At 34.3% G+C, this 19,273-nt stretch overlaps 1 protein-coding gene across 2 annotated transcripts in view; it reads left to right on the top strand.

The window, feature by feature from the left end:
- PIBF1 (progesterone immunomodulatory binding factor 1) overlaps window positions 1-19,273 on the top strand; it is a 104,994-nt gene that overhangs the window by 72,997 nt on the left and 12,724 nt on the right. For both annotated transcript variants that reach the window (XM_064722038.1, XM_064722111.1), the window contains exons 14-16: window positions 305-407; window positions 2,178-2,308; window positions 11,256-11,340. In XM_064722038.1, the coding sequence (XP_064578108.1) occupies window positions 305-407; window positions 2,178-2,308; window positions 11,256-11,340 (319 nt within the window). The remainder of the gene's footprint in view (window positions 1-304; window positions 408-2,177; window positions 2,309-11,255; window positions 11,341-19,273) is intronic.

Here is a 19,273-nt window from a genome sequence, read left to right as displayed (position 1 = left end):
ATTAGATGAAGGGTTATGACAGTATTTCTACATTGTGTAGTATTGGACAAATTGTAATTACTATGCATAAAATATTACAATAGCATAACTCTGGGAATGTTATTTTAGTGCTGTTACATTTTGTAATATTTTGACTGTTTTTCTAACTTTGACTATGCAGCATGTTTAACTATATAGTTTATATATGTTAATATTTAAGCATTGGTGAAAAATTAAGGCAATCAAGTCCTGAAGTATAAATGTTACCATTTCTTTTGCCTATCTTGGAAAAAATTCAAGTTGAGCTTGCTTTTTACTGGCACAGTGTTCACTTGGCAAGAAGATTGCTGCAGCTAGAAAAGCAAAACTCGTTGCTTGTGAAAGATCTGGAACATCAGAAGGAACAAGTAATACAGATTTCACAAGAGGTAAATCATTATTACACAAAAAAATTCAAATGTGTAGAAACATTGCGGAACAGCTGTTCATAAAATGAAATCTTTTCTAAATAGTGTTTTTTATCTATTTGATGTTAAAAAATGGCCTCATAATTAACCAAAACTCCATGATAGAAGTTTTCAAAGAAGTTTATATTGTGTTTTGCAACTAATATTGAAAGGAGGATTACTTTGCAGGCTAAACAAGAATGTAAGCCAGACAGACAACGTTTTGATTTCTGAACAGAAGAACAGCCAGCCAAGCTAGTTTGTTCTGTTTGATACTTAATTGTTCAATGAATGCATCACTACTTCTTACACAGCTCTTCTGTTAAATCACTTTTGAAGATATTTAACAAACCTCAGCTTGAAATGTCCCAGAATTAGGGCAAACTAATTTTTAAAAAAATCTTTAAATCATCTTTTAATTTTTCTCATAGGAAGGAAAGGGCAACTTTCTATTAGATGATGCCACCGTATGTAATTTGTAGGCTTACTATTTCAGGAATAGTAGCAGCTTAACAGTTTGATTTTTAAAGCCACAGTAATTACAAATTAGAATTACTACACTCAAGTACTTCACAGAGTGCAAATACTGAAATTTCTACATATTTTTAAATTACTTGAATTTTATAAATTGTATGTGTATATATACGTTTATATAGATTATTTCAGTGAAAGATGCATGAACAGTGAAGTTTGGGGATTTTTTAACCAATACTTTAATTTGTTATGTATTCTCAGTTATATCATGGTAATTTCTATTTGACTAAAACATATTTTTTCAGGTTCTTACTTGGAAGAAAGGAAATTGGTGGATCCGTTGTTATCCTTGGTATTCTTCCATATCACTATTATTTGTCTTAAATTGTTCTGTGTTTCACTTCAATACATTCCTTACCCACAGTAGTTTTTTACTTGCTTCATTGATGAAAGATTCAGTATCACTGACCTTAGTTCAAATTCCTGCAGCTTTCCACAGGAGCATCTTCAGCTCATTTTTATCCTGTCATTAAATTTTTGATCTTTTACCATATAATTGTATAGATTAAATCATAATACAATCCAGTACAAAGTTAAACATTGGGGTTTTTTGTGTAAAGTTCTAAAACTTCTCTTTGCTGTCTTTACATGATTTTTATTCCCAGCTATTGTTTTTCTTGATTTTTTTTTCTAGAACAAACCAGGGATCCTGTAGACTACAGCATGCTTAAGTAGCCCATTATTTTTCTTTCCACTGACAGTTTGTTCAGTCATCTAGATGAAGTCTAGAACATGGATAAAAAGCTGATGCAAAAGTGATTTTTCAGCTTTTGGTTTGAACTTGGCTCAAATACTGCTACTTAAGTGCAGTATTTATTATACAACCTCTTCAGCTTTTTAAAGGAGGGAAGAAAAGACCACAGTAAGTCAATAAGACCATAAACAGAGGCACTGACTCTACTTTTTTTTTTAATCAATGGAAGCTGTTACATTAAAACCGTTGAAAATGCAGATTAGGGGAGTGTAGAAAGTGGTATCATTATTGCAGTGAAAATAGCACACAATTAGAACAGAAAAGAAGATGAAATGAAGATAGTGTACTAGTAATCAATTTGAAGGAAGTGTGATTCCTTTTTTGTGTATGTAATAAAAGGTTAGGAGTTTATATTAATATGCAATTGGTAAAAAACAATAATATCCAGTAATAGTTCAGTATTAACCAAGTAATTGTGCTTTATAAGTTAAAAAATTTATGGTGGGTACACCTTTTTTTTGCAGCTTGACAGAGCCAATTCTTTGTTGAACCAAGCACAACAGCCATACAAATACCTCATTGAAACTGTGCAACAGAGAGATTCCCAAATAAATCTCCAGAAAGAACATATTGCACAACTTGAAAAAGATTTCAGGTAATTAAAATCACTGATTCTTGTTTTACTTTCTCTTAAACTGAGGCTAAAAGGACTTATATTTTTATCATTAGGAAAAAACTGTGCTATTGTCTGCAAAGTTGAGATATTAATACTCATCACTGACCAGCTCCAGTCCTCTTGCTGGAATTGTAGCACTTGTTACTTCCCTCACAATGTCAGAAAAGGTACTTTAGTTTTGGAAAAGTAGCTGTGACAGATTTAAAGTGAGTTTGGAGTTGAGAAGAGCTCTCATGAAGTAGAGAAGAGTTCAGAAAACTAGAAGGAAAGAATGACACACCAGTTGTACAACAGTAAAAATCAAGAAAAAAGTCGAAGAAAAATTATAATAGAGTAGTCCACCAGTAAAGGGATTTCAGCCAAAATGAGAGCATATGCTCTCATGGAGACTGATTTGCTGCTGTATCCATCTGTCAGAGCTCTCTAACCACTGAGCAACTTCCCTAACATCTGATCCCAGGTAAGCTGTTACAAAATAATATTCCTTTCAAGGAACTTGATAGCTGAGTCCCACTGCACTACAGAAGAATTAGCATTTTAAGTATTCGGTGTTTATGTGGTGTCTTGGTTTAGGAATAGCAAACAGTAACTATTAGGAGATATTAATGTGATGCTGTTATGAAGCAATTACATGAAAAATACAGGATTTTTTACTAATCTACTGAAGCAATTAAAATAAAACAGGATTCACCCTAGCTAATACTAATCTTACATATTGTCATACATATGTATGTATTCATAGTATTTTGATGGTTTGGGATGTTATTTGTAATCCCTTGAGGATAACAAAAAATGCTAAAAAATGCTGAAAAATGCCTAAACATGCTTATTATCCAAAAAAATCTATATATGAATCAATCTGTTTATAAATAAAATGAAATATTAATTAATAGTTCCTGACAAGATATTTTTCATTGAGCTTAATTTTGATTCAATAAGACTAGACCTTTTTTAATTCCAGAATCAAGTGTTTTTAATATTTTCCTAGACTTGTTACATTATAAGAAACACCTCAAAGATAAATTATATTTTTCCAGAAAATTAAAAATCCCACTATTCTCTACATGCAGTGTCTTACTTTCCATTTGTGAAAAGTATCAAAGAATTGGTCACAAATTTTTGGATTATGGCAATAATAATGGAATGGTTTTGTTATCACAAAGTAGTTCAAAAGTCTCTCAAAAGGAAGATAGAAGGGGAATGCATAGGTGAAATAATTTCTAAAAGTGTGTGTTTCATGCTTTAAAATCTAAAAGAACTTAAATGTGTTGTTAACACTGATTTTCTTAAGTTAAATGGCTCATTGCCAATAATCTGTATGCTTAGATATTCTTCTTAAATTTACCTTGCCAACTAAGGTACCTAAATTAGAGACTTAGGTCAACTTTCCTTAACAGTTCACGGAAGAAGTGACTTCTCCAAAAAGTAATTCAGATTTTGGGTGGAGTGAGTTACTTCTTAGAGATGCCTATTGCTCTCCATTAACTGTAAAGGATTTTTTTTTCATTTTAAAGGGACTGAGGTTAAGAAAGAAAATTAATCTGCCCTAGAGTGTGAGCATTCATGGTAAACATACCAGCAGTACTCCACTGTGGGGAGCTTGGGTGTGCTCAGCATTCGTCTATGTTGCTGTAAATGAATGTGTGGCCTGACAAAAAAATACTATAGCAGAAAAAAGTAACACTTACTTTGCACATCAGCTATTTTGGTAATATTTTTTTCTGGTAGTTTCCAGTATTCCTTGTAAACTGAAAATAGCTTTTACTCCACTATCACAAGTTTGCCCAGTTTCATATCCCAGAGAAATTCTTGACAACAGCCTAATGTTTTAGGGCTTTTTGTGCATAGTAGTAGTCCTTAATTTTGTTATTCATAACTCCATATTTAAAATGAAGGTCCTAAACTGTTCGCTGGTATTCCCTGGCATACATGAGAAATCATAATCTGGGATGAAATTGATAATGTTGATCCTTTGCTTTCTGATAAGTGAGAGGAAGGTTAGAGGTAGGGATTTCTACCCAGAGAAACATTGCATTCAAGAAATTTCTTGTCATGAGGATAACCTTTTGGAATCTGTTGATGACAGTTTTAAATTAAAATATCCCTTAGGTGATTTCAGATTACTCTCAGCTATTCCAGAACTGAATCAGAATGGGATTTAAGTAAATTAATGATAATCCTACCAAATATATGCCAAGTGAAGCTCTGCTGGATCAAAAGATTTAGCCCACTATTCCTATCCCTCTTAGTTTATTAAACAGCATTTTGTTGGTTTGTGCATGGAATATTTTTGAGAGGATGAGTTCAGAGAATTAATGCTCCTCAAGGAGAGCCTTAAATTCTGCTGATAATGTTGGTGCTATTAGAAAAGTATTAATGAAAACACTAAATATGGTTTATGAAGCCTGGTCTGTCTGTATCTCAGAGCTGAAGGAAAATTTTAATATTTGTAAGACCATTTCAAAATGAAATTGTTCTTTCAGCCATTACCTATGATTAATAGTTGATAATACTGCAATTCTGCAGCAGCCTCTGAGGTTTAATTTGTGCTACAGTTACACAAGGTACATTATTTTTTAAAATTTTAAGTACAATAATGCATTAGTCTTTTTTCTAAACAGCAATTTCACAAGAACCAGCTACAGGAAAAATAGTGCTTGAATTCTTGTTTTCAGATGGATCTTCAAAAATACTAGTGATTTTTTGGGTGCATAATTCTTTTAATCTGAGTACCAGATTGGAGACAAATTAATGTTGTGTTGATAATGCCTGCACCCTGAGAATCAAGACTGAGTTTATCCTTACAGCTGCTCCATGCTTGATCATAATTTTCCTTCCTTCTTATTTAGTGTGCAGATTCAATGGTGGAGGGGTGTTCTTTTGGTGTTGTGTTTTTATCTCATCTGCTCATCAAAAGAGAACATTCTGTAAATGATGGATTCCCCAAGCAGAACAGGCACATCTGTGTTATCAGTGCCAGTGTTCTCTATCACTTCCCACTTAACTTGAGTGTGAAGGGATCAGCAAGGACTTATTTGCAAGTGAATTTACTTTTTTAGTCTTAATCCATAATTGCCTCCTATATGCAGTGATCATGGCCAATAGTCTTTATAGAACATACTCCTGGGATGATTAGGTTCCAGCAGATTTCCCAGGATGATGAGTCAACACTTTATTGCAACCTATAAATGTTTTGCAGCAACCTGCAGCACTTTGTACTTCCATGTCTACTGAGAAGTTGGTTGGTTTTACTGGATGTGAGTTTGATTCTGTGATGAAACAGAGTGTTGCTTAACAGCAGATGTTGTTGAATCAGCACAAGGAAGACAAGCACAAGGAATCAGCACAAGGATTTCTCTATGACAGAAATCTCATTTTGGATGTTCTTGGGCCATATCTTTATCAATTTTTCACAAAATAGCCTAAATTCCCTTTTATAATGGTCCCTTAACAGGCAACAGATGTGTTCAGTATTCTCCACACTCATAATTCTATTAAAGTGTCATTTTTTACAGCAGTTATTTCTGCAAGAGGAATGGAAAAGATTCAGGCAGATCATTTTGATATAGGATTTTTGACAAGTCCTGCAGACCCATCTAAGTCTCTTTCCAGCATGGTCTTCAAAGTTCACTTCAGCTAGAGGAGCTTACCTGCCTTCATCCCTAATTGTCACACCTGTAGAGCTAAGGGTCTTTCAGAGCCTTCATATCAAAATATCTTCCTCACTTGGAAGGACTGTTCAAGTGGTACTCAAGGTTGCCTGTGTCGGTAGCTGTCAGACTGAATCACAGAGTGATTTGGATTAGAAGGAACCTTTAAAAATCATCTAGTTCTACCTTCCTGCCATGGGTAAGGACATCTTCCACTGGATCAAGTTGCTCAAAGCACCATTCAACTTCTCACTGAAAGGAGAGAAACAACCAGAAAACTTATCAGACAGAATTAAAGTAGTGTATCCAGCAGACCTGGAGATACTTTGTTGGTTTGCTGAGAAATGTGTCCCTTCTGAACATGTGGATCTTTAGGCATACCTTCATAAGAGCTGCAAGAGCTGTTGGGGTAAATGCTTAACTGAGCTGCTGCCATTGCTGGGATTTGCATGAACAACTTAGGCACCCACTGCCAGGTGATTAAAGGTGTGCTGATACCACTGCTGAGGATCAGGAGTGAAGGCACAAGCATATTATCACTCAAGGAGAAGGAGAGGTTATTAAGGATAATGGAGGCTCCGTCAGGTGTTACCCACATATGGTGTTCACTCCCACTCTCATTCCCATCCCTTTAGGATTCTCCCAGGCAGGCCATGGGCTGTGCTGGTGCTTGGCCTCAAACAGAACTTGGCTCTGGGAGCAACACACTTTGTGCTTCTGAACTGAGCCATGCACCTGCAGATAGGTTTCGGATACAAAACCTTGGGCTTGAGTGACAGGGCATCTGCAGGATGCATTTATAGGTGGTCTGCATATCTCAAAATACTCTGTTAAGTAACTTCTTATTTATATTAGACCACATAGCACTCTCGTTAATAAAAGTAAATAGTGATGCTTAATAAGAGCAGTGCTGTGTGTGAGGATGACTCCTTGCTGCTATAAAGAAATCTCTCTAGCATACAGTTCTTTAGCCAGAAATGAAAACATCACATTTAGCACTCCTTTGGAAAAGAAATGCTTGTAACTATGTCATGCTGTGGGAAAACAAATCTGTGAGTTTCATTCTTATGTATGTAGTGAAGTAATTGTAGTTTTAGTACATAATTTTCTGCTAAAAACATCTAGGTTTATAAATAACTGGAGATGTTAAAAGGACTTCATTCATAAAGAGAGGGTATTTATTTTAAATGCAGTTACTCAAATTTCTCAGTACCAATGGCTGGTTTTAAAAGAGGTTCACTTACGCAAAAGCAATACTCAAAAGCCTTAACTGTGTGGAAAATCCAGAAGCCATATAAGGATTTTGCTCACTAAGAAGCTTTGTACTGAAATGTTCCTTACCTAAACATTTTGGGTTCTCTAATTGCCATCCAAACATAAAGCTCGACATAAAGTGTTAGATGAGTTTTTCCCATCAAAGAATGGGCAATGAGCTTTTTATGAGAACATTACCATTCTGTGAAATATGCACCATCTATTCCAATAGTACTGCAGCTTACCAGAGAAATGCTTCAAGCAAAATTTGTAGAAATATGTCCTTTTTTTATACATTTTCTGACCTGTGATACAACTTTTAAAAAGTTCCTTGGGTTGTTTTTTTTTTACAGTTTGAAAAATTAATTTTAATTTGGACACTTCATGGATAGGTTTTTAAGCCTCCTGAAACATTTCAATTAAAATCATTAAGCAATACTCTCTTAAATCTGTTTAAAAATCTGAGCTGTGATTATTTAGCTGCACAATGAGAGATCACTGAATTGTCATGTATTCTCTCTTAGAAGGAATTTTTGTTTGGAAAACGTCTTATACCTCCCTTTCTAACTATGTGACTTAAGAACAACATTTGACCTAGACTAATAATTAGCTGCTTACTTTGAGCTATTCATCTGTAATTTGTAGACAAGGGATAGCTTCACTACATGGCTATATTATATATTCAGTTATATGTACAAAACCTTTACATATACTATTTGTATTTCATTTTTTTTTTCAATGGCAATAATATATCTGAATATAAAACAAAAAAAAAAAATCAATATTGGACTATTCAACTTCATGCTGTAAGGGCAAATTAACAGAAAGGCACAGTCTATTTTTTACAGCATCTGGAGTACACAGTTCCCTGAAAAAGAGACATACTTTTGTTTCCAAACTGAGTAGAAGTAATAAAAAATCCAGTACTATATAAAACCCATGTTTATTTTGTGTGTCCAGCATAAACATATTATTCAGAATATCTAATTATAGAAGCTTCTGAACAGGATAGTAAGTAATATATTTACACTTCAGCATTAAAAATGGTTTAGTGGCCCAAATTGAAAAGAGTTTATAAGGCTGAAACTGGGAAATGTTAGTATCTATTCTCCAGAAAAATCATGTTGCCTAAAAATGTCTTACATACGATATCCAGGCTACCATGGCTTTAGATCCTGAGTGAAGCAAGACAAAACAAGCCATTGTTTGCTATGAGCAATGTGTATGCATATGACAAGCGTATTTTATGGTGAGCCTGCATTCCTGGTACCTCGATTCATACCTGGCTAGGCTTTAAAAGCATGATGGAATGAAACTAGATGTCCTCACAGACAATTTGGTTTCTTCTGGAAAGCACACAGAAAAAGCAGGATTTGTACTGCTTTTCAGTTAGTTCTCTAACCTGGACTTTTCAGGCCACAGTTCTCCCAAAGGGCCCTTTCTCCACATTCAGGATGAGGCCATCAGTGACCAGCACTGTGGAGCACATCATGGTCTTACCTTTTTAGATGGAAGTTACAACCCTTGAGCTCTAGTGTTAGAAGCTGGTTTGCCTAGACTCATAGATGGTGGCTTCAGAATCATAGCAAGACACTTGTGGCACTCCATCACCAAATGGAGCAGCTCATCCTTGCCTTCAGCTGTAGGTCTCCACTGTACATGGCAAATCAAGTTATTTTGGTGATCCATGTGAAAAATAACCTTTAAAAAGACACCAGTGTCCATCCAGATCGGTGAAGGACCTTCTTATGTGATGACAAAGTGTCTAGTACCAACAGAAAGAGGAGGTTACCAGCATGTGGCAAGGCAAGGATGATCTTTCAACAGTTCTCACTTAGGTCAGCTAAAACAAATTGTAAAGCTGCTCTCTGATTTGTAACACTGCCGATTAAACTTGGACTAGGTTAAACTACTCTTCACTGGGAGTGTAAGGTATGTTAAACCTAGAATCTCTTTGCTGCTATCCAAGATGTTGGTTCAGAGCTTTTTAAGGCAGAAACGGAAATGGTCAGTCTTATTACCAAGATGCAACTTTTGAAGGTATTTCTGTTTAACTTGTCATGTATTATCATTCTGTCTGTTAACTATTTTCCCACTCTGTTAAATGTGCATATGCCTCTTGCAGTATTCTTTCATGAGCACATGAATTATTCCCTTCTATCTGCAATGATGAAAAAGCACAAGTATTGAAGAACTACAAAATTCAAAGTCGCATATGCTTTGGTAATTCTACATCAATGTGTATGACAGAAAAGACATGAAGTGCTACTGAATGATATAGTAGTCTATGTCCTATATTTTACTATAAACAAAGAAAATTAGAACTGCTCTACATTGATCACTTTTGTCATATTATTTCAGAAGGTATAAGCAGTATAAGTAGAATAGGGTCTGTTCTGTAAATGAAACTGAACCTCAAACATGAACTTCTGGTTCAGTCTGAACACCAATGATTATGCTCATTCAGTACACTAAAGTCTTAGAGAAACTTGTATTATTGCTTCTCTAATAAGTTTTTGAGCTTCTAGAAGGATTAGTTTATGTTCTTAGGAAATACAGAAATCCAAGAAAAAGTGATATGAAAGTAACAACACATGAACCCAAGAAAAAGAAGGTACAGCAATTTCATCATGATTAAAAATGTGACAGAAAATAAAACTCTTGAAAATATTAAAATATTTTTATAGTTTTTTAAATGTTATTACTTTTCTTTTAAATAGTTGAAACAACTGAGCAATTTGGCAAAAGGATACATTTTTTTTCTGAGAATTAATGAATGCCTAGAAGGAATTGACAGTCTTAATTTACAATACAGAGCCTGTAAGGAACTGCCAGAAAATCTCTGGGGCAAAGGATGATGTTGCTTATTTGAAATGAGCGGATGATACACGGCCAATTAAAGATTGATTTATTTTGTTGATCATTTCTGGATCAAATATTGGAAATATTAAATAATTTGTGTTTGCAACATATGTAATTGCTCCATTTATAAAATTTTAATATATTTGCTTTTGAACTCCTGACCTTTTTGTGGTATTACATATTTGCATTCCATATGCAGAATTGCATTTTTCATAGTTCTTGATTTATGTTACAGTTTATATTGTACAATGTATTTTGTTAAGTCATGTTAATGGCATATATAACATGTCTTCCAAGAAAATCTCTGTGGCTGTTTTATCAAAATAGATTATATACTGGTATTATGCATGCATTAGTCTAAAATTTAATGTTAGAAACTGATGCTGGGGCTAAATAGGAAAATATATTTAATTATTATAGAACTGCTGCCTGGAATCACAATGTGTATGCTAAACATTTCAAATGTTCATGTGCTATAACTATGTAGACAAAGAATGATTAAAGTTAAACATTACTTTCTGCTATAAAGGTATGCCTTCATGCTAAATCAGTTTTCATACTTGCTTCATAGGACAAGCTTGATCCCATACATTATCCTGGAATAAAAATATTAAAAATAACAAAAATATCTTTACAATTTTTGCAGAAACTATACAGCTAAAGGGAGAAGAGCTGTATGTTTTTCTTCCTTGTATTTGCTATTTTCAGAATTCCAAATACAGTAGTATAAAGAGTTCCTATGGTGTGCTACTGCTAGTGACTAATACAACAAAGAAATCCACATTTTGATACGAAAGTGTAGGTATAAGGAGACTTACTTTGCTTATAAAATAATCTCATTTTGCCTAGAAGAAACCAAGAAATGGTAATAGAAGATTCTAATCATTTAAATTACCCTTCAGAGGGAAAAAAAGAGGCATTTTATGAAGGCTTTGAATAGTTTTTCCGTTTGACTAAAATAAGAAGTTGTGCGTACATTTGGGCACATTTATAAAAATTTCAGTGCTTGAATATAGAGAAGGATCATTTGATACAATTACTTGAGCAGATTTTTATTGTTGCCAGTATTTAGCTTTAGAAAATGCATGTTTCAGCCAGAACACAAGATTAAAAGAGATTATCTGTTGCTATTACTGCATTTCCTATCCTCTTTTTACCAGTCTTTTAAATAAAGAAAAGACGGCTTTGCTGCGTGTCAAGAATCAAATGGCTGCAGATTTGGAGAGACTTCTAAATGACCGTGAGGTAATCTTCCTTTTTTAGCATTACTACCATAAGTGCACTTTTTTGCTACTGGGTCTTAAACCATGGAGAACAAAATGGTTTACTTGGATTTGATTTGTTGGGGTTTTCTTGTCTGTCGTTATCAGCAACACAGGTGACCACGTCTGTTGGCTGCTGGGGAGGGTCTCAGTTACACTCCCAGTTGTTAAATTCTCTCTGATGGTTTATTGTCTCTGTTCTTTCATTTTTTTTGCCTTGAACAGTGTATGGTGATTGCAAGCATTTAACAAGAATCTAGATAAACACAGTGAAATTGATACACATGTAATCTGCAAGGTCTGCTTTTGCCACAGTATACCTCAGGGATCTCTCTGTGCTCCCCGGTCCTTGCAGCCAAACACTGGACCAAACCACTGTTCAGTTTATTTCCCGTACACTCTTTTGAATCCCTTTTCAACTCTAAAAGAGGAGTTATGGAGAGGAAACAAAACAATAGTTACACAGGTTTCCAAGAAGAGTCGAGGTACTTTTTTGTATACTTACCTGAGTTTCATCTGAGCAAGAATCAGGGTGCTACTGGACTGGATTATACTCTCAGATCTAAAAGTATGCAAAATTTTTCTGCTTAGGGAACCCTAAGGGCTCCTGTCAAGATTTTTATCTGAACAATCTTAAGAGATTAATATATGGCGTAGGAGAGAAAATCTGCAGATTAAATGTCTGAAACAAAGGATGAAAATAAATGAAGTTTACTGCAGGAATCTGAGAATGTGAATAATAGCACAGAATTTTCTGAAGCTAAAGAGTACTGAAGATATAAAACCAAAAGCTGACCTAAGCAACTATTAAATCTTCTCCCAGAGGTGCTGAATGATTTGGCAAGGATTTGCAGAAAAAAATACAACATTAACAAATCAGGAATGAGGAAAAACAGTGCAAATTATAGATACAGAGTGATGGGACCTCACTACCCACTTACCTGTTCAGAAAGTGGTTGTAGAGGCATAGCAATAGTTCCTTGACAACATCTTTCTTTTCTCTTACTGGTAAGAGAAAAGATGGAGAGATTCCTTTTAAAGAAGCTACAACTCCCCTAAATTATCCTGTCAGAGTTTGGATTATCACTCATTTTAAAACATTATTTTCATGGAAAACTGACTATCCAACTCCTGAAGTTTCATTCCACCTCCAAAATTGTTTTCCTTCATCTCCTTTTCATACTATTCATCACATTCCCTTCTTAGATCAGTAAACCAAAATCCGTGTCATTAATTGGTCCAAACTAATTTGTCTCTCCCAAGCACTTAAAAAACTCCTTTTTGTTAGAACCAAAACAAAAGAGTTTCACTGGCAGCTGAGTCCAAGTGAACCTCAATTTAAATTAAAACTACTAATTCTGTTTGCTGAGTTCCAAACCAAACTAATCTATGATTTAAACATTTCTAGATAGTTTATAAACCTTACCATTATATATGCATGCTTTATCATATCCTTACATTAATGATATGAAAAATACTCAGAGGAAACATGATGTAATTGTATAAACATGTAGTGTTTTTTCCAATATTATAGGCCCTTGGCCTAATTTCAAATTAATTTCTTTCAAAATTTCCTGTTCCTACTCTTTCTTTCCCAACTCTTTCTGGTGCTGCCAACTAGTTATGTTCACAGAGCAATCACACTTGGGTGCCTAGTTTTAGTAGTGTCCTATCACTGAGCATGCATTGCAGCTGATTAAAAGCAGTAGAAAGTGATAAAAGAAAAATTTTTCCATGTTTTCTAAGGAAACTATAACATTTCTAACTTAAAGCTATGCAACATTTTTTACATCCAAACTACATTAGCCCCTGTAAGTACCCTCATAAACTATTCCTGATATGCAGCAGTTTGCTTCTTTGTGTCATTTCACCATTCCAAACTTTATACTGTGTCAAACAATCAAGGGAGGCTGGCAGAGGAAGACTTGATTGGAAAAGAAAAGCAAATACTTGAGTCTGAAACAGACTTCTTCGATGTTTCTCATACCCTGAATGTTAAGAAATCGATCAAATATTTCCAAAATTAGTACTGTTTTCTGAAATTTCTTTTTACATCTGTTAAAAATAGGACATATTAGTCAAACAGTGATAATATTTTTAAAGATACCTCTGCAGAAAATAATATGAATAAAAAATACGAAAAAGAAACATCAGAAGTTGCATATTTGAGGGAAGAAAACTATGAAATGCCAGTACAACACACAAAAAATTTCTCCTGAGAAACAAAATAGTAGCTAAAAATGTTTCAGGAAAATGTTTGAAAAGAACAGGTAGCTTTTGTGTTTGTGTGTAAGTTTAACTTTTGTCAATTCTGTTTATTCCTAATGCAGCCATTTATTTTTTACTTCTAATGCAAACTTCTTCCAGTAGTTTTTACACTTCATGAATTTCTCTAAAAGGTAGTTATCTCATGTATTGAAATCGTTGTACAGGATAGTGAGTTAGTCTTTGACTATACTTCTTTGCCATCTTAATAAAAGATTTAAATTTGCAGTAACATCACAATGTTCCAGTAATTATCCTTGCTGACAGAAATAAAGAATACAAGTTTCCTCGCATCAGGTTAGTAAAGGGTTAACTGCATTTAAACAGATTGCAATTTTAAATAAAACTGACAGGCAACCTGTAAATACAGATCCATACACTTTGAAAAAAAAAGATGAATTATGGCTTTATGTGTTTGGTACGCGCTATCATGTAACAGGGTTACTATCAGCCTTGTTCAGTCATTGCACCTACTAAACTGTCATGTCTTGTTAGGAATTACCTTGTTGCTCTCATGTTTGCAAGTAGAAACATTAGAATTCTTGAACAGATAAACCTAAGATATTCATAGTTAAGATAAAATGAAGTTTAGGTATGTTAAAAGTAACTGCTAAAAGTACAAGCAAAATGCCAAAATTATGTTAATGCTGTCTTCCAGCAACAAGTTTCAATAGGTGCACAGCTTTGACTTCAGGTATTCCAGTCTGTGTGGTCCCAGACTGTATTAACTCTTTTTAATGGAATGTTAGAGTTTCAGGGTTTGAAAGGTTATTTAATTTTTATCGCTTTGTGATATCAGCTACATTCATAATGCTGCTTTGGAGACTATTATAGCATTTTATACACTTTTTAAATAAAGAACTTACATTCATGATTAATCTTCTCTTTTCACAGATTTTAATTTTAGAAGAAGAAAGTTAAAAGTTATACTTTGAATCTTGGAAGAATTTCTGTAGGATTCTTATATGAACTCTTTTATTACAGGAAAAAATTACACTAAATGTTAATGTCATAAAATAGTTCATTATTTCAAATTATACAGACATCTAATTTGATGATGAATCTTATATTTTGCTGTGGGACATCAAAGTGAAAAATAGTTATTTGATTATGTAAAGCCTTAAAAGCTTCTGTCCACCCATGAAGGAGACAAAAGGAAGGTTGGGGTTTTATTCAGACTCTGTTCTTGGCCTAAATTCTGAATTGTTTCTTGGCCTGCTTCTTCCTTTTCTGTCTGAATTAATTAGTAAATGAATGTGGAAAACAGTTTAATCTATTTTTTCATTTAGATCACTGAGAATCAGCTGATAAGCTAAATTTTCTTGCATTCTTTATGTTGTTAAATGCAAACTTCCCTATTAGAGGGAGTTCAATGGCATTATCATGAATGAGCAATATCTAGGATGATGTTGAGATCATGTTGGAGGTTCATAATAAACCCTTCCCAGTGGCCCTTGTCTTCTCTGAGCTCTCAGAAGGCTCTGGGTGCGTTGTATTCAGATGCCATTTGTACACCCCTTAGTGTAAGACTGCAAGTTAATGCAGCCAGATTTTTCAGTTGATTTTAATATGAGATATTTTCTATGTTTTGTCAAGGTATTATCATTTAATTGTTTTTCTAGATCCATCAGAAAACATAAGACATTGGAAGAACAATGTGGTCTCCCATTAATAATCTTCCAGTAAATAGTGTGGGTTTGTTTTTTTTTTAAAGGGATATTTCAGATCTCCAGTTTAATTTTTTTTGCATTATTATTATTTATAGAGTCCATTCTCATTTTAATCAGCTGAACTTCACACTATTGGCACTCTTAATTCGAATAACCCAACCACACCAACACCAACTTGTAGTTTTAATTCTTCCCGCTAACTAATTAACTGTGTGACCTGGCCCCATCTTTGGAACTTACTGCCCATGTATCTTTGTATAGTCAGGGAAGAATGAGTAAGAAAGGTGTTCCTTCAATGATTAAATCCAGGTGAAATTATACATCATGCCTGAGTTGACCCAATAGCTATAACAGTACCTTACCCCTTTGCTCCTGATTCTCCTCCCTCCTCCTGTTCCACCAGATCTGACACACTTCTAATGCTGTGGTAGGACACTACTGCAAATCACTAAAGAGAAACCTAACCTGGCAAAAAAAAAACCCTACAAAGGTCTATTGCTGTCTGTTAAATTAGCAGTTTGAATGATCTTTGGAAAGAGTCCAGCAAAAAAAAAAAACCAAGTAATAATATTTATATGTCAGTATTACTTACCTGTAATAATGAGGGCATTTTGTGTCCAAAACTGTGTAGAACACCAGCTTCTGTGCCATCCTTTATCTGCATCCAAACATTATTCCTTTGTGCATATAATGGGCATCCATAACTTAAAGGCACTGAAAATGCAGTTCTCTCTTAGGTGCTAAAGTTAAGTGGGATGAGTCCACTAAATCTTTTCGGTGAAGCTCTTGATGCATGATTCCTTTTATCTAGCTTGTTGGTTTGGGTTTTTTTCTTTCCAACAGTCGGCCTTTAACTAAAAGAAATATTTACCATGATCTCTGTGATCCTGGCAATTCCATTGCCTTTCATGCTTGATGCAGTTGTTAGCATTTTGTAACATCAGAAGTGCAATTCTAGACTTTATCCATTGGCTTTCAAACCTCAGATGAAAACTTGGAAGGGTAGTCTGTCAGCACTCAGATGTTTGGCAAGAAGTTTTAGTAATAATTTCCTGAGGTTACATTTAAGAGGTTATAAATTTGCTATGCTTTGATGTATAGCATTGTACTATTTCTTCAGAAATTTAAGATGCAGATGTGTCATAATAAAGAAAACTAATAATGTGCACAATTAAATCTATTTTAGCTTTTCCAATTCAAACAGTGTAGAAACTGAGTTCTAAAATCTTGAAAATTAACTAGCTGGGGTTTATATTTTTAATGTGAAGTTCATAACCCACTGGGGTTTGGGAGGGGGAGAAAAAGCAGAGCAAGTAGAATGAATGGAGTTCTTTTTATGTTTCAAATAGAAATACTGTAGGAGATCTTAAAAAAAAAAAAGAGACAGTGGTATAAGATACACCAATAGAAGACTTTAATAGGTGTTCCTTCAAGTCCTAAGATCAATTTTTGTTTGTATGAATATAAAGGACTTCATTTACACTATTTTTTTAACTGCTTGAAATCGCCAGTATCTGACTCAGTCTGGCAATGCAGTAATTTTTAACCTAAAAAAGTAAAACTAATACTACGAAATCATTGTCATAAGAAATAGAAGGGTAACATTTATTACATAAATGCTGCAAATTCAGGCTATTTACAATAACCATTTATTTCCCGCAATGCAATTGTTTATGCAGACATGATTCATTATCAGCCCATGAATATTATACATCAGGTAAGAAGATATGACAACCTGCTGATACTTTGTCTGCTTTACACATCTGTGCACTCACCCTACATTAGCAGCTGTGCATACAAGTGATAGAATGTAAACTTGCTGAACTAGTCACCTGCCTTATTGACGAATTCATGTGTTACTGTGCCAGCGCTCTTCAAGTGAAGTTAGCAACCAGAAACCAGGCTCTGGCGGTCTGCTAGGGGACAAAGTAGAAAACATGTAGTAGTTTAAATAAACCTGGTTGATATCAATCAGTTAAATGGCTACAGACACATGGAGTTTGATTGCTATTTGTTTACTTAAATCCATTTAGCTTATGTCAGGAAATTGTTGTGTCACTCAAATTGAGTGTTAAATCTGTCTAAATATGTGTACCTGAATTGGTAGGAATCTTCAGCTAGATCAGGTTAAAATTTATCTTGGTTAGCCATTGCAAGTTCTTATTCTATTTAAAACATATTAAAAAATAAAAAATTCTTAGTGAGCTATTCTTGCTGAAAATAGTCTACCAGGTTAATATTAAAATGCTAATTGCCTGAGCGCCTGTTATGTTGAACTTACTTTCCAATTGGCAGGTGAGGAGCATTCCATGTGTGATGTGTAACTCACCATTTATGAGTAAACCTAATGCTTTTCCCTTAAAACCATGTTACTCTTTCCCCTTCCCAGGCTTTCACAGTTTCTTATCAATATGTCAGAATAATCCTATTTATTAACTGAATATTTCTGTGGCCTTCACCACTGTAGCTGAACACCTGTCTCACAAATATTATACCCTCAAGTTAAGCAGAAAACTGTTACTATCCCTGTTTTGCCAAAGCAATAATCAAAATGAAAGAAAAGGTGTTTTGTCCAAAACTCCCCCATTTGTGGAAGAGGTTAAGAGTTCATGTGTCCTAATGTAGTATCTCACTCACAGCCGGCTTTTGTTTGTTACATGTCTCAGTTCAAAAGCCGGAAACGAAAATCTCCTTAGCATTTATTTTTCCTAACTAGACACAAATTACCCTTTTCTCTAAGTCATCTTCTTATATAGTAACTGATTGCATTTTGGAAGCAGTTTCACAATTATATTTTCTCTTCATATCATTCTGAGAATTTACATTCATTTTTTAATCAATGTCTCCTGAAAAAGGCCACTTTGCAATGTCCTGCCAGTCTCTTAAAGATTAAATCTTAAAAACTAAAAATGTGAATTAAAAAAAGTTTTCATTAGGTCTGTAGGATGGATATTTTATATTTTTTATATAAAAATAAATTTCACAACAGGCCAGAGGTCTTATGTGAGTGAGATTAAAGGTCTAGCTTTTTTTGTTCTAGGAAACAGAGGATGTGGTGGGATGCAAGAAAATGAGATAAGCATAAGGCAATATTGTTTAGCATAAGTTAAGAACAGAAAATAGTTATTTCATTATCTTTAAAATGTTAAAATCTGACTTATTTTTTAGGTTTTGATAAATGGTTGCCAAATGTGTTTTCCAAGTGTGTTTAAGGTTGGAGAGAGTCCATGTGACCAAGAGGAGAAACAGTTACTGATTTGTCATATTAGGAAATGCATAGTTTGTGAAGGGCTCCAAGTGTTTTTTCAGAGCATCTATAAATGATCAGGCTAATGTTTCCAAGGATTTACATAAATGCTTATGAATGCTAGATTTGAAACATGGCCACATGAATTCAGAATTCCATGACATTGTTCCAAAATTTTGATGTTGACAGTGTTTGAGAATCCAGTAGCCTCTGGTTTTGTTATGTCAGTATCCTGCACAAAATCCTGGTATTTCTCAATAGTTATCCTGGTTTTTTGCCCACAAGAGTGAAAGAAAAGTCAGATGGTTTTATTATTTTTCTTTCTTTTTTTTGTGGAAATGCAAGGGGTCCTGAAGTATCTCTGCTTTACCTTACTTTGACCATTCCACTCTATATTACCAGTTTGTCCTTCTTACTTTTGTGTTGCCTTTGCAGACTACCCCTCACTGCTAAATTCTCTGTGCCCAGATTTTAATTCCATCTCAGCAGTGACCTTGAGAATTCCAGATGAGTTTTCAGCATTTCATTATTAGTCATACTTTAAAGTCTGGCTAATACTATCCTTAGCTGTAATTAAGTTATGCTGAAGAAGATTGACTAGGAATAACCTAGGACAGAAAGCCAATATGTTGGATTTAGGAACCTGGAGAGTAGCAACAGCTGCCATCTGCAAAAAAACAGAGGTGGAGAGAAGTTCAGACGCTCATAAAAAGCTTTGGAGTCGTAAGGGGGAG

Source organism: Zonotrichia leucophrys, chromosome 1, assembly GCF_028769735.1.
Source record: "Zonotrichia leucophrys gambelii isolate GWCS_2022_RI chromosome 1, RI_Zleu_2.0, whole genome shotgun sequence".
Lineage (NCBI taxonomy): Eukaryota > Metazoa > Chordata > Aves > Passeriformes > Passerellidae > Zonotrichia > Zonotrichia leucophrys.
Note: the sequence above shows the minus strand (reverse complement) of the source record. Positions and strands in the feature narration are given on the sequence as shown.